Genomic DNA, 15,814 nt, shown 5'->3' with positions numbered 1-15,814 from the left:
GGATATGGATTGCTGACAGGTGGCAAGAGTGGTACTCTGCCCAGCGAATTATTTTTGAGACTTCTAACATCGCTAGGGAACTCCTGGTTCCCCCTTGATGGTTGATGTAAGCCACAGTCGTGATGTTGTCCGACTGAAATCTGATGAACCTCAGTGTTGCTAACTAAGGCCAAGCCAGAAGAGCATTGAATATCGCTCTTAACTCCAGAATATTTATTGGAAGGAGTTTCTCCTCCTGAGTCCACGATCCCTGTGCCTTCAGGGAGTTCCAGACTGCACCCCAACCTAGAAGGCTGGCATCTGTTACAATTGTCCAATTTGGCCTGCGAAAGGTCATACCCTTGGACAGGTGTACCCGAGACAACCACCAGAGAAGAGAATCTCTGGTCTCTTGATCCAGATTTAGCAGAGGGGACAAATCTGTGTAATCCCCATTCCACTGACTCAGCATGCATAATTGCAGCGGTCTGAGATGAAGGCGCGCAAATGGCACTATGTCCATTGCCGCTACCATTAAGCCGATTACCTCCATACACTGAGCTACCGAAGGGCGCGGAATGGAGTGAAGAACACGGCAAGCATTTAGAAGTTTTGATAACCTGGACTCAGTCAGGTAAATTTTCATTTCTACAGAATCTATAAGAGTCCCGAAGAAGGAGACTCTTGTGAGTGGGGATAGAGAACTCTTTTCCTCATTCACTTTCCACCCGTGCGACCTCAGGAATGCCAGAACTATCTCTGTATGAGACTTGGCAACTTGAAAGCTTGACGTCTGTATCAGGATGTCGTCTAGATACGGAGCCACCGCTATGCCTCGCGGTCTTAGAACCGCCAGAAGTGAGCCCAGAACCTTTGTAAAGATTCTCGGGGCTGTAGCCAACCCGAAGGGAAGAGCTACAAATTGGTAATGCTTGTCTAGAAAGGCAAACCTTAGAAACTGGTGATGATCTTTGTGAATCGGTATGTGAAGGTAGGCATCCTTTAAGTCCAATGTGGTCATGTACTGACCTTCTTGGATCATGGGTAGGATGATCCGAATAGTTTCCATTTTGAAAGATGGAACTCTGAGGAATTTGTTTAAGATCTTTAGATCCAAAATTGGTCTGAAGGTTCCCTCTTTTTTGGGAACCACAAACCGATTTGAATAAAAACCCTGTCCTTGTTCCGTCTGCGGAACTGGATGGATCACTCCCATAACTAGGAGGTCTTGCACACAGTGTAGGAATGCCTCTTTCTTTATCTGATTTGCAGATAGCCTTGAAAGATGAAATCACCCTTGTGGAGGGGAAGCTTTGAAGTCCAGAAGATATCCCTGAGATATGATCTCCAACGCCCAGGGATACTGAACATCTCTTGCCCACGCCTGGGCGAAGAGAGAAAGTCTGTCCCCTACTAGATCCGTCGCCGGATAGGGGGCCGTTCTTTCATGCTGTCTTAGAGGCAGCAGCAGGCTTTCTGGCCTGCTTGCCTTTGTTCCAGGACTGGTTAGGTTTCCAGGCCTGCTTACATTGAGCAAAAGTTCCCTCTTGTTTTGAAGCGGAGGAAGTTGATGCTGCACCTGCCTTGAAATTTCGAAAGGCACGAAAATTAGACTGTTTGGCCTTAGCTTTGGCCCTGTCCTGAGGAAGGGTGTGACCCTTACCTCCAGTAATGTCAGCAATAAATTCCTTCAAACCAGGCCTGAATAAGGTCTGCCCCTTGAAAGGAATGTTGAGTAATTTAGACTTCGAAGTCACGTCAGCTGACCAGGATTTAAGCCATAGCGCCCTACGCGCTTGGATGGTGAATCTGGAATTCTTAGCCGTTAGTTTAGTCAAATGAACAATGGCATCAGAAACAAATGAGTTAGCTAGCTTAAGTGTTCTAAGCTTATCAATAATTTCAGTCAATGGAGCTGTATGGATGGCCTCTTCCAGGGCCTCAAACCAGAATGCCGCCGCGGCCGTGACAGGCGCAATGCATGCAAGGGGCTGTAAAATAAAACCTTGTTGAATAAACATTTTCTTAAGGTAACCCTCCAATTTTTTATCCATTGGATCTGAAAAAGCACAACTGTCCTCAACCGGGATAGTAGTACGCTTTGCTAAAGTAGAAACTGCTCCCTCTACCTTAGGGACCGTCTGCCATAAGTCCTGTGTAGTGGCGTCTATTGGAAACATTTTTCGAAATATAGGAGGTGGGGAAAAAGGCACACCCGGTCTATCCCACTCCTTGCTAATAATTTCTGTAAGCCTTTTAGGTATAGAAAAAACATCAGTACACACCGGCACCGCATAGTATTTATCCAGCCTACACAATTTCTCTGGTACTGCAACTATGTTACAGTCATTCAGAGCAGCTAATACCTCCCCAAGCAACACACGGAGGTTCTGAAGCTTAAATTTAAAATTAGAAATCTCTGAATCAGGTTTCCCCGAATCAGAGATGTCACCCACAGACTGAAGCTCTCCGTCCTCATGATCTGCATATTTTGACGCAGTATCAGACATGGCCCTTACAGCATCTGCGCGCTCTGTATTTCTCCTAACCCCAGAGCAATCGCGCTTGCCTCTTAATTCAGGCAACCTGGATAATACCTCTGACGGGGTATTATTCATGATTGCAGCCATGTCCTGCAAGGTAATCGCTATGGGCGTCCCTGATGTAATTGGCGCCATATTAGCGTGCATCCCCTGAGCGGGAGGCGAAGGGGTCTGACACGTGGGGAGAGTTAGTCGGCATAACTTCCCCCTCGTCAGAATCTTCTGGTGATATTTCTTTTACATTTAAAGACTGATCTTTACTGTTTACAGTGAAATCAATACATTTAGTACACATTCTCCTATGGGGCTCCACCATGGCTTTCAAACATAATGAACAAGTAGTTTCCTCTGTGTCAGACATGTTTAAACAGACTAGCAATGAGACTAGCAAGCTTGGAAAACACTTTAAACAAGTTTACAAGCAATATAAAAAAACGTTACTGCAGCTTTAAGAAACACAAATTTTGTCAAAATTTGAAATAAACAGTGAAATAAGGCAGTTACACTAACGAAATTTTTACAGTGTAACAAGTTAGCAGAGCATTGCACCCACTTGTAAATGGATGATTAACCCCTTAATACCCAAAACGGAATAATAAATGACAAAAACGTTTTTTTTTTTTTGTTTTTTTCTCAAACAGTCACAACAACTGCCACAGCCCTACTGTGGCTTTTTACCTCCCTCAAAAACGACTTTGAAGCCTTTTGAGCCCTCCAGAGATGTCCTGGATCATGCAGGAAGAAGCTGGATGTCTGTGTCTGTAATTTTTGCTGTGCAAAAAAAACCCCGGCAAAATAGGCCCCTCCCACTCATATTACAACAGTGGAAAGCCTAAGGAAACCGTTTCTAGACAAAATTCAAGCCAACCAAGTGGAAAAAAACTAGGCCCCAATAAGTTTTATCACCAAATACATATAAAAACGATTAAACATGCCAGCAAACGTTTTATATTACATTTTTATAAGAGTATGTATCTCTATTAATAAGCCTGATACCAGTCGCTCTCACTGCATTTAAGGCTTTACTTACATTAGTTCGGTATCAGCAGCATTTTCTAGCAAATTCCATCCCTAGAAAAATATTTTAACTGCACATACCTTATTGCAGGAAAACCTGCACGCCATTCCCTCTCTGAAGTTACCTCACTCCTCAGAATATGTGAGAACAGCCATGGATCTTAGTTACTTCTGCTAAGATCATAGAAAACGCAGGCAGATTCTTCTTCTAAATACTGCCTGAGATAAACAGTACACTCCGGCACCATTTAAAAATAACAAACTTTTGATTGAAGAATAAACTAAGTATAAAACACCACACTCCTCTTACGACCTCCATCTTGGTTGAGGCTTGCAAGAGAATGACTGGATATGACAGCTGGGGGAGGAGCTATATAGCAGCTCTGCTGTGGGTGATCCTCTTGCAACTTCCTGTTGGGAAGGAGAATATCCCACAAGTAATGGATGATCTGTGGACTGGATACACTTAACAAGAGAAACTAACATTTTAGTCACCACACTCACCTTTACCCTTCCTAGTACTTAGAGTAGGCAAAGAGACTGACTGGGGGTGGAGCTATATAGACAGCTCTGCTGTGGGTGCTCTCTTTGCCACTTCCTGTAGGGAAGGAGAATATCCCACAAGTATGGATGAATCTGTGTACTCGATACAGCTTACAAGAGAAAATTCTTTATTTTAAGATACAGGCAGGTCACTGAGACAAACTAATCTAAAATTTCGCTAAAGGTATAGCAAGGATCTATGTTAATTCCTTAAGTCAACAGCCATACCAAATAGATAAAAGATCTTGATATGTGGGGATAAAAATGGTCTGCTTTCTTTAGACCTAGGGTGTCATGAACTACTATGGTTTCATAATAATAATAATAATATTATTAATAATTGAATTTTAGTGGGGAAATCTAACAAACATGTTAGCTGTTTTAACTACAGAACAGGATGAAACTGGCCTTCCTTCTTGGAAGCAAAGAAAGGCTGGAATAAAATCAAACTTCCATATTCCAAATGCATTACAATAAAATGTTTGTTATCTTTTAAAGACCCTTAAAAATCTAATACAGTTTATCACCAAACTAAACAATGACTTTCCCTTTGTGTAGTACGTAACCAATTTGCAACACGAGAGAGAAAGAGAGAAAGAGAGAGAGAGAGAAAGATAGAGAGAAAGAGAGAGAGAAAGAGAGAGAGAAAGAGAGAGAGAAAGAGAGAGAGAAAGAGAGAGAGAAAGAGAGAGAGAAAGAGAGAGAGAAAGAGAGAGAGAGAAAGAGAGAGAGAAAGAGAGAGAGAAAGAGAGAGAGAAAGAGAGAGAGAAAGAGAGAGAGAAAGATAGAGAGAAAGATAGAGAGAAAGATAGAGAGAAAGATAGAGAGAAAGATAGAGAGAAAGATAGAGAGAAAGATAGAGAGAAAGATAGAGAGAAAGATAGAGAGAAAGATAGAGAGAGAGATAGAGAGAGAGATAGAGAGAGAGATAGAGAGAGAGATAGAGAGAGAGATAGAGAGAGAGATAGAGAGAGAGATAGAGAGAGAGATAGAGAGAGAGATAGAGAGAGAGATAGAGAGAGAGATAGAGAGAGATAGAGAGAGATAGAGAGAGATAGAGAGAGATAGAGAGAGATAGAGATATATATATATATATATATATATATATATATATATATATATAGCGGATTTCAGACATAAAGAAGGGAACTCACAGGTCTTTTCATCATCAAAACATTTACAGCGTCTCAAGCTGTTTTCCAAGAGATGTGAGACGCTGTAAATGTAACACATCAAGACTGTCTTGAAAAAGGCTCACTACAAGAGCCGAAACGTTGACTTTTGTTTGATATGATGAAATAAAGTATCTGTTTTGAGGATGAAAAGACCCGTGAGTGCCCTCCTTCATGTCTGAAATCCAATCTTATTTTATGAGGAGTCACTTAGGCTGTGAAAACAGAATATGGAGTGAGTGCATGCTACTAGTGGAACACACACATATACATATTATATAAAAAGCAAACAACTTGTTTTTGAATGATCAGGTTCCTAATTAGCATGTAGTCTCATTTTTCAAAATGCTCATCTACAGTCACGTACATAAACTCATATTTACCTTCAGAAGGATGATAAAAGCACCCAACAGGATGACAATGAACAAGAGACAGCTAGAATCCATGGTGAGCATTTCATCCTTGTACGGAAAGTCTGGCTAAACAAGAGCATAAAACAAGCTGTTTAATAGTTAACTATATATACCAAAATAAAGGTAGACAAAAAATGAGGAATACATACTCCCATGTGCCTCTTTTCCCTTTGGTGCTTCTCCATGTATTTTAATAAAACCTAGTTTCTCACTCTGGGCAAAATGTACTACTCTCTCTCAGCTTTACCACAGCAAATGCTACAGCTTGCTGCCTATGGTTGAGCATGCTCAGACAGAAATAGTAATCACATATGCACCATATGAAAATAGTTATTCTCAGTGCTATTGCGGGCCTCCCTTCTCGGCTGATTAAGCTCTGCTGTTATTTGTTATTTTGATGGTGCCTCTGAGAAATATCTTAAGAAATATAAAGCAAAACCTATTGTCTCGAAGAACTTATCAACTGTACCACACCCTGTATATTGCAATGCAATCTGTTTCTGCATTACAAATATTAGTATTAGCTTTATATGTGAAATACATATATATATATATACACTTTTTGTTTTTGTGCTAAATCTTAAATAACCCCCTGTGCCTGAACACAGTGTTATCTATATGGCCCACGTGTACTTTCAGTCTCTTTGTGTTGAAAATAAATTTAAAGCATGTGATAAGAGGCAGCCCACAAAGGCTTAGAAATTAGCATGAGGCTACCTATGTTTAGTTTAAACTAAGACTACCAAGAGAAAAAAGCAAAATTGGAAAGTTGATTAAAATTACATGTTCTATCTGAATAATGAAAGTTTAAATTTTGACTAGACTGTCCCTTTAATAACAAATAAAGATCATTTTTACTGCAGTGATTTATCAATAGCCAAACTCCACCCCCTATCTGCCTATTTGGAGTAGCCAAAGTAGTAGTATCAAGGCTTTAGTCCTCAGACAACAGGCTAGCCCCAGGTATAATTTTAGTATAAAAGTGCATTGTTTTGCAGCTGTTGACAGTTAAACCCTATATTAGCAGGGCAGACTCAACCATGGGACCAAGTGGGTCCAACAGATCCACCCAAGCAGCACTTGACAAGGGGCAGCACTTAGTGACTGAGTCAGTCACTGTCAGACCCCTCCAGTCCTCTGTCTCCATGGGGGAATTTGCAGGCTCCCAGCAGCATTAAAGGGACACTAAACCCCAAAAATTTATTTCATGATTCAGATAGAGAATACAATTTTAACCAACATTCCAATTTACTTCTATTGTCTAATTTGCTTCATTCTTTAGATATCCTTTGTTGAAGAAATAGCATTGCACATGGGTGAGCCAATCAGACGAGGCATCTATGTGCAGCAACCAATCAGCAGCTACTGAGCCTATCTAGATATGCTTTTCAGCTAAGTATATCAAGAGAATGAAGCAAATTAGACAATAGAAGTAAATTAGAAAGTTGTTTAAAATGGCATGCTCTTTCTAAATCATGAAAGAAAAAATTTGGGTTTAATGTCCCTTTAACTCATTAAGCACAAATACACAGAAGCGGTCAGGGGCCCGATCCGATATGCAGCTTCGCCCGCAAAAGCCGGCAATGGTTTGGTATCACATATACGGCGTAACCTAGAAGTTACGCTCGTATATTTCTGCCTTCGGCCGTAGTTTTTTGGCCCATAGACAGGTATACCAAACCAGAGCAGTTTCGTAACCAATATACAGCGTAAGGACTTACGTGGCGAAAATGGAGAAATCCTACTCCATTTTCACCTCGCCACAAATTGCCGTCGTAGTAAGCCTTACGCTGTTTATTGGAGCCCCGTAACTCCCTAAACTACCTACAATGTCTATCTACCTGTCAACCGCGAACTGCTACATAAAACCTAACACATGCGCAATGTCTATCTACCTGTCAACCGCGATCCCCCGCCGCAATCCCTAATAAAGTATTTAACCCCTAAACCGACACTCCTGGACCCCGCCGCCACCTACATTAAATGTATAACCCCCTAATGTGAGCCCCTACACCGCCGCCATCTACATTACCTACCCCCTAATGTGAGCCCCTTACACCGCCGCCACCTACATTAACTACCCCCTAATGTGAGCTCCTACCCCGCCGCCAGCTATATTAAAATTATTAACCCCTAATCTAATCCCCCTACCCCGCCGCCAGCTATATTGAAATTATTAACCCCTAATCTAATCCCCCTACCCCGCCGCCAGCTATATTAAATTAATTATCCCCTAATCTAATCCCCCTATACCGCCGCCACCTATATTAAATTAATTATCCCCTAAAATACTAAACTATCCCTACCACTAAACCTCTAGTCTAACCCTACAAATAGCCCTGAAAATGGCTTTTTGTGTGGCATTACCCCAAAGTAAACAGCTCTATCGCCAGCCCTTAAAAGGGCTTTTTGCGGGGCTTTGCCCCAAAGTAATCAGCTCTTTTACCAGCCCTTAAAAGGGCTTTTGGCGGGGCATTGTCACAAAGTAATCAGCCCTTTGCCTAAAATCTAAATCCCCCTATACCGCCGCCACCTATAATAAATGTATTACCCCCTAATCTAATCCCCCTACACCGCCGCCACTTATATTAACCCTAATTATATTAGGGTTAATATAGTTATATTATATATATTAACCCTAATTATATTAGGGTTAATATAGTTATTATATTATATATATATTAAGTATAATAACCCTATCTAACTCTAACACCCCTAACTAAATTCTTAGGAATATTTTAATTAATAATATTAGATTTATTTTAATATTTAAATCTAAATACTTACCTATAAAATAAACCCTAAGACAGCTACAATGTAATTAATAATTACATTATAGCTATTTTAGGGTTTATATTTATTTTACAGGTAACTTGGTATTTATTTTAACTAGGTACAATAGCTATTAAATAGTTAATAACTATTTAATAGCTACCTTGTTAAAATAATTAATAATTTACCTGTAAAATAAATCCTAATCTAAGTTACAAATACACCTACACTATCAATAAATTAAATAAACTACAAATATCTAAACTAAAATACAATTAAATACACTAACCTAAATTACAAAAATAAACAAACACTAAATTACAAAAAATAAAAAAAGATTACAAGAATTTTAAGCTAATTACACTTATTCTAAGCCCCCTAATAAAATAAAAAAGCCCCCCAAAATAAAAAAAAAAATGCCCTACTCTAAACTAAATTACAAAAGTTAACAGCTCTATTACCAGCCCTTAAAAGGGCTTTTTGCGGGGCATGCCCCAAAATATTCAGCTCTCTTGCCTACACAATACCACCCCCCAACATTACAACCCACCACCCACATACCCCTACTCTAAACCCACCCAAACCCCCCTTAAATAAACCTAACACTAAGCCCCAGAAGATCTCCTTACCTTGAGTCGTCTTCACCCAGCCGGGCCGAACTCTTCATCCAATCCGGGCGATGTCTTCATCCAAGCGGCAAAGAAGAGGTCCTCCATCTGGGCGAAGTTTTCCTCCAGCAGCATCTTTAATCTTCTTTCTTCGGACCTCCGACGCGGAACATCCAGCTGGCCCGACGACTGACAGACGAATGAAGTTTCCTTTAAATTACGTCATCCAAGATGGCGTCCCTCAAATTCCGATTGGCTAATAGGATTCTATCAGCCAATCGGAATTAAGGTAAGAAAATCTGATTGGCTGATTCAATCAGCCAATCAGATTCAAGTTCAATCAGATTGGCTGATCCAATCAGATTGAGCTCACATTCTATTGGCTGATCGGAAGAGCCAATAGAATGTGAGCTCAATCTGATTGGATCAGCCAATCGGATTGAACTTGAATCTGATTGGCTGATTGAATCAGCCAATTAGATTTTAACTTTTGTAATTTAGTTTAGGGTAGGGAATTTTTTTTATTTTGGGGGCTTTGTTATTTTATTAGGGGGCTTAGAATAGGTGTAATTAGCTTAAAATTCTTGTAATCTTTTTATTTTTTGTAATTTAGTTTAGCGTATTTTAGTTTAGATATTTGTAGTTTATTTAATTTATTGATAGTGTAGGTGTATTTGTAACTTAGGTTAGGATTTATTTTACAGGTAAATTGGTAATTATTTTAACTAGGTAGCTATTAAATAGTTATTAACCATTTAATAGCTATTGTACCAAGTTAAAATAAATACCAAGTTACCCGTAAAATAAATATAAACCCTAAAATAGCTACAATGTAATTATTAATTACATTGTAGCTGTCTTAGGGTTTATTTTATAGGTAAGTATTTAGCTGGCGGCGGTGTAAGGGGCTCACATTAGGGGGTAGTTAATGTAGGTGGGGAAAATATCTTTATTAGGTGCGGCGGGGTCCGGGAGCGGCGGTTTAGGGGTTAATACATTTTTTATTATTAGGAGAGAGTGAGGGGGGATAGCGGATAGAAGGGTATACGTGTCGGGCTATGTTTGGGAGGCATGTTAGACAGTACGGGAGATTTTATAACTTAGTCAGGTTTTATAGGCGCCGGCAGTTTCTAAAGTGCCGTAAGTCGCTGGCGACTCCAGAAATTTGTACTTACGCAGATTTCTGGACATCACTGGTTTATCTGACTTACAGCACTTTAGCATCTGACGGCGGGGTATATTGGATAGCTCGAGTTGAGAGCTGAAACTACGGGCGACGGGGGTTCCCTCGCTTGCGCAGCAAAGTACGATCTATATCGGATCGCGCCCCAGGGGTGACATAAGGTAGGAAAAGAATATCTCTTCCATAACTACCTTCCCACTTATTGTGCATAAGCATTGGTTGCATGCAGGTAGGCAGGCTTAGTAAGGTCAGCGTCCAATCTAGTAGGAGGATATGTTAATAAGTAATGTTACTTCTGCGGGGGGGGGGTTCATTTCATTCTTGGACCCAGGCAGCACAATATCTTGAGCCGGCACTGTATAATATATATATATATATATATATATATATATATATATATATATATATATATATATGTGTGTTAGACTTGAGAAATCAACAAGGTGCAGTTTAAGTTCTGGAACTAAATAATGAAAAAATATTTCAGTTATTTCATTATTCATAACTAAACATTTTATATACAAAACCCAAGGTGTTCACAGTCCATTTAAAAGGCCATCTGGCATAGCTACATTGTGCATTAGCTACTTTATTTTATGACTTTATTTATGCTTCAAACTTTTTGTAGTAAAACGATGTGTTATTTACTAAATGTACCTGTCATTTATAAACCATATTACCATATTTGCACTTGCGGTTTGCAACAAAACACTGCAAATCTATTAGCGCTTGCAAATTCACAATCATTTTACAATAAATGTCAAACGAAATCAATATAGAAATAAAACATGTTTTTATGAAAAAAAAACAAAACAAAAAAAAAAAACTTACCAGTTGCTTTATATAATCTTTAATTCCAGGCAGGTATGTAAGAGAACTGATTGCAAGTAGGCAAGTAAGGGCAAAGTCAAAGAGTTGATAGCAGAAAAACGGAATCAACCAACCTGCTCGATGCTGGGAAAAGAAACAGGTTATCAGTTAGAGCTTACAGTATAAGAGGCTGTAGTCATTTCAAAGTTTAGTTCTACCACAAAAATGTTGCAAAATAATGTGTAATGCTGCACTAAACTGCAATATCCCTTTGACTTTGCATGGGGTTGGTAATAATTTGTTGAAAAAGGCATTGATAATCAGAAAGGGATGAGAGGGACAATCTAAAGAATGCAATATTCACATTACTGTGAATACCGGTACAATTACTCCTAGGAGAGAGAGAGCCCTCACATACTCTAGAAAGGCAATCCATTTCTCTGGATTTGATGAGAGATTTGACGAGAGGAATCTGCCCCTGAGAGGTTGAGCTCTGAAACCTATCCTGTAACCCTGGGTAACAACCTCCAGAACCCAAGGATCCTGTACATCTCTCAACCAAGCCTCCGCGAAAAGAGAGAGAGTCTGCCCCCCTACTAGATCCAGAGACGGATCGGGAGCCGCCCCTTCATGTCAATTTAGTCTCGGTGGGCTTCTTTCTCTGCTTGGCTTTATTCTAAGACTTCTAAGATCCCTTGGACTGGCAGGCTCCCGCAACCGCAGGTTGAAAAATGAACCCCGTGTGCTGAAACATTTTTCTTAAAGGGACACTAAACCCAAAATATTTCTTTCACGATTCAGATAGAGCATGAAATTTTAAGCAACTTTCTAAGTTACTCCTATTATACATTTTTATTCGTTCTCTTGCTATCTTTATTTAAAAAACAGGAACGTGATGCATAGGAGCCGGCCAATTTTTGGTTGAGAACTGGTGTTATGCTTGCTTATTGGTGGGTAAATGTAAGCCTCCAATAAGCAAGCACTAGCCATGGTGCTTAACCTAAAAACAGAATTTATGTTTACCTGAGAAATGTCTTTCTCCTACGGTGTGTCCGGTCCACGGCTTCATCCTTACTTGTGGGATATTCTCATTCCCTACAGGAAATGGCAAAGAGAGCACACAGCAAAAGCTGTCCATATAGCCCCCCCCTCTGGCTCCGCCCCCCAGTCATTCGACCGACGGTTAGGAGAAAAAGGAGAAACTATAAGGTGCCGTGGTGACTGTAGTGTACAGAAAATAAAAATTTTAAACATGACTAAAAGCCAGGGCGGGCCGTGGACCGGACACACCGTAGGAGAAAGAAATTTATCAGGTAAACATAAATTCTGTTTTCTCCTACATTGGTGTGTCCGGTCCACGGCTTCATCCTTACTTGTAGGAACCAATACCAAAGCTTTAGGACACGGATGAAGGGAGGGAACAAGTCAGGTAACCTAAACGGAAGGCACCACGGCTTGCAAAACCTGTCTCCCAAAAACAGCCTCCGAAGAAGCATAAGTATCAAATTTGTAAAATTTGGCAAAAGTATGCAGAGAAGACCAAGTCGCTGCCTTACAGATCTGTTCAACAGAAGCCTCGCTCTTTAAGGCCCATGTGGAAGCCACAGCTCTAGTAGAGTGAGCTGTAATTCGTTCAGGAGGCTGCCGTCCGGCAATCTCATAAGCCAATCGGATGATGCTTTTCAGCCAAAAGGAAAGAGGTAGCAGTAGCTTTCTGCCCTCTCCTCTTACCAGAATAAATGACAAACAAGGATGATGTCTGTCTGAAATCCTTTGTTGCTTCTAAATAGAATTTTAAAGCACGGACCACATCTAGGTTGTGTAACAAACGTTCCTTCTTCGAAACTGGATTCGGACACAGAGAAGGAACAACTATTTCCTGGTTAATATTCCTGTTGGAAACCACTTTTGGAAGAAAACCAGGCTTGGTACGTAAAACTACCTTATCTGTATGGAATACCAGATAGGGTGGAGTACACTGCAAAGCAGACAATTCAGAAACTCTTCTAGCAGAAGAAATAGCAACCAAAAACAGAACTTTCCAAGATAGTAACTTAATATCTATGTAATGTAAGGGTTCAAACGGAACCCCTTGAAGAACTGAAAGAACTAAGTTTAGACTCCATGGAGGAGTCATAGGTCTGTAGACAGGCTTGATTCTGACTAAAGCCTGTACAAACGCCTGTACATCTGGCACGGCTGCCAGACGTTTGTGCAACAAAACAGACAGAGCAGATATCTGTCCTTTTAGAGAACTAGCTGACAAACCTTTATCCAAACCCTCTTGGAGAAAGGAAAGTATCCTAGGAATTTTAATTTTACTCCAAGAGAATCCCTTGGATTCGCACCAACAGATATATTTTTGCCATATCTTATGGTCAATTTTCCTAGTCACAGGTTTTCTGGCCTGAACCAGAGTATCTATAACCGAATCTGAAAACCCACGCTTAGATAGAATCAAGCGTTCAATTTCCAAGCAGTCAGTTGCAGAGAGACTAGATTTGGATGTTCGAATGGACCTTGTACTAGAAGATCCTGCCTCAAAAAGGTAGCTTCCATGGTGGAGCCGATGACATATTCACCAGGTCTGCATACCAAGTCCTGCGTGGCCATGCAGGAGCTATTAGAATCACAGAGGCCTTCTCCTGTTTGATCCTGGCTACAAGCCTGGGAAGGAGAGGAAACGGTGGAAACACATAAGCTAGATTGAACGACCAGGGCGCCACCAATGCATCCACTAGTGTCGCCTTGGGATCCCTGGATCTGGACCCGTAGCGAGGAACCTAGGAGTTCTGACGAGACGCCATCAGATCCATATCTGGAGTGCCCCATAGTTGAGTTAGCTGGGCAAAGACCTCCGGGTGAAGTTCCCACTCCCCCGGATGGAAAGTCTGCCGACTCAAATAATCTGCATCCCAGTTGTCTACTCCTGGGATGTGAATTGCAGATAGATGGCAGGAGTGATCCTCCGCCCATTTGATGATCTTGGATACCTCTCTCATCACCAAGGAACTCTTTGTTCCCCCCTGATGATTGATGTACGCTAAAGTCGTCATGTTGTCCGACTGAAATCTTATGAATCTGGCCTTCGCTAGTTGAGGCCAAGCCAGGAGCGCATTGAATATCGCTCTCAGTTCCAAAATGTTTATTGGGAGAAGAGACTCTTCCCGAGACCATAGACCCTGAGCTTTCAGGGAGTCCCAGACCGCGCCCCAGCCTAAGAGACTGGCGTCGGTCGTGACAATGACCCACTCTGGTCTGCAGAAACTCATTCCCTGAGACAGGTGATCCTGAGTCAACCACCAGAGGAGTGAGTCTCTGGTTACCTGGTCTACTACTGGGGAGACAAGTCTGCATAATCCCCATTCCACTGTTTGAGCATGCACAGTTGCAATGGTCTTAAATGAATTCGAGCAAAAGGAACCACGTCCATTGCTGCAACCATTTGTCCTATTAACTCCATGCACTGAGCTATGGAAGGCTGAGGAATAGATTGAAGAACTCGACAAGCGTTTAGAAGCTTTAACTTTCTGACCTCTGTCAGAAAAATCTTCATTTCCACAGAATCGATTATTGTTCCCAGAAAAGGAACCCTTGTGGACGGGGACAGGGAACTCTTTTCTATGTTCACCTTCCACCCGTGAGACCTGAGAAAGGCTAAAACAATGTCTGTATGAGACCTTGCTTTGGAAAGGGACGACGCTTGGATTAGAATGTCGTCTAGGTAAGGTGCTACAGCAATGCCCCTCGGCCTTAGGACCGCTAGAAGGGACCCTAGCACCTTTGTGAAAATTCTGGGAGCAGTGGCTAAACCGAATGGAAGAGCCACAAACTGGTAATGTTTGTCCAGAAAGGCAAACCTCAGGAACTGATGATGATGATCTTTGTGGATAGGAATATGCAGGTACGCATCATTTAAGTCCACGGTAGTCATATATTGACCCTCCTGGATTGTTGGTAAAATCGTCCGAATGGTTTCCATTTTGAATGATGGAACTCTGAGGAATTTGTTTAGAATTTTTAAATCCAGAATTGGCCTGAAAGTTCCCTCTTTTTTGGGAACTACAAACAGGTTTGAGTAAAAACCCAGACCTTGTTCCGCTGTTGGAACTGGGTGTATCACTCCCATCTTTAATAGGTCTCCTACGCAATGTAAGAATGCCTGTCTCTTTATCTGGTCTGAAGATAAGCGAGACATGTGGAACCTTCCCCTTGGAGGAAGTTCCTTGAACTCTAGAAGATACCCCTGAGAGACTATTTCTAGTGCCCAGGGATCCGGAACATCTCTTGCCCAAGCCTGAGCAAAGAGAGAAAGTCTGCCCCCTACTAGATCCGGTCCTGGATCGGGGGCTACCCCTTCATGCTGTCTTGGTAGCAGCAGCAGGCTTCTTGGCTTGTTTACCCTTGTTCCAGCCTTGCAATGGCTTCCATGCTGGTTTAGGCTGGGAAGCGTTACCCTCTTGTCTAGAGGCTGCAGAGTTAGGAGCCGGTCCGTTCCTGAAATTGCGAAAGGAACGAAAATTAGATTTGTTCTTAGCCTTGAAAGGTCTATCCTGTGGGAGGGCATGGCCCTTTCCCCCAGTGATGTCTGAAATAATCTCCTTCAATTCTGGCCCGAAAAGGGTCTTACCTTTGAAAGGAATATTAAGCAATTTTGTTTTGGACGACACATCCGCCGACCAAGATTTTAGCCAAAGCGCCCTGCGCGCCACTATTGCAAAACCTGAATTTTTCTCCGCTAATTTTGCCAATTGAAAAGCGGCATCCAAAATAA

The 15,814-nt window shown here is 41.3% G+C and overlaps 1 protein-coding gene across 2 annotated transcripts in view; it reads right to left on the bottom strand.

Moving 5' to 3' along the window:
- The window catches only part of LAPTM4A (lysosomal protein transmembrane 4 alpha), a 73,175-nt gene that overhangs the window by 33,632 nt on the left and 23,729 nt on the right, over positions 1–15,814 (bottom strand). For both annotated transcript variants that reach the window (XM_053709647.1, XM_053709648.1), the window contains exons 4-5: positions 11,062–11,184; positions 5,638–5,733 (exon numbers count right to left, since the gene is read on the bottom strand). In XM_053709647.1, coding sequence (XP_053565622.1) covers positions 5,638–5,733; positions 11,062–11,184 — 219 coding nt within the window. The remainder of the gene's footprint in view (positions 1–5,637; positions 5,734–11,061; positions 11,185–15,814) is intronic.

Source organism: Bombina bombina, chromosome 4 (genome assembly GCF_027579735.1).
Source record: "Bombina bombina isolate aBomBom1 chromosome 4, aBomBom1.pri, whole genome shotgun sequence".
Lineage (NCBI taxonomy): Eukaryota > Metazoa > Chordata > Amphibia > Anura > Bombinatoridae > Bombina > Bombina bombina.
Note: the sequence above shows the minus strand (reverse complement) of the source record. Positions and strands in the feature narration are given on the sequence as shown.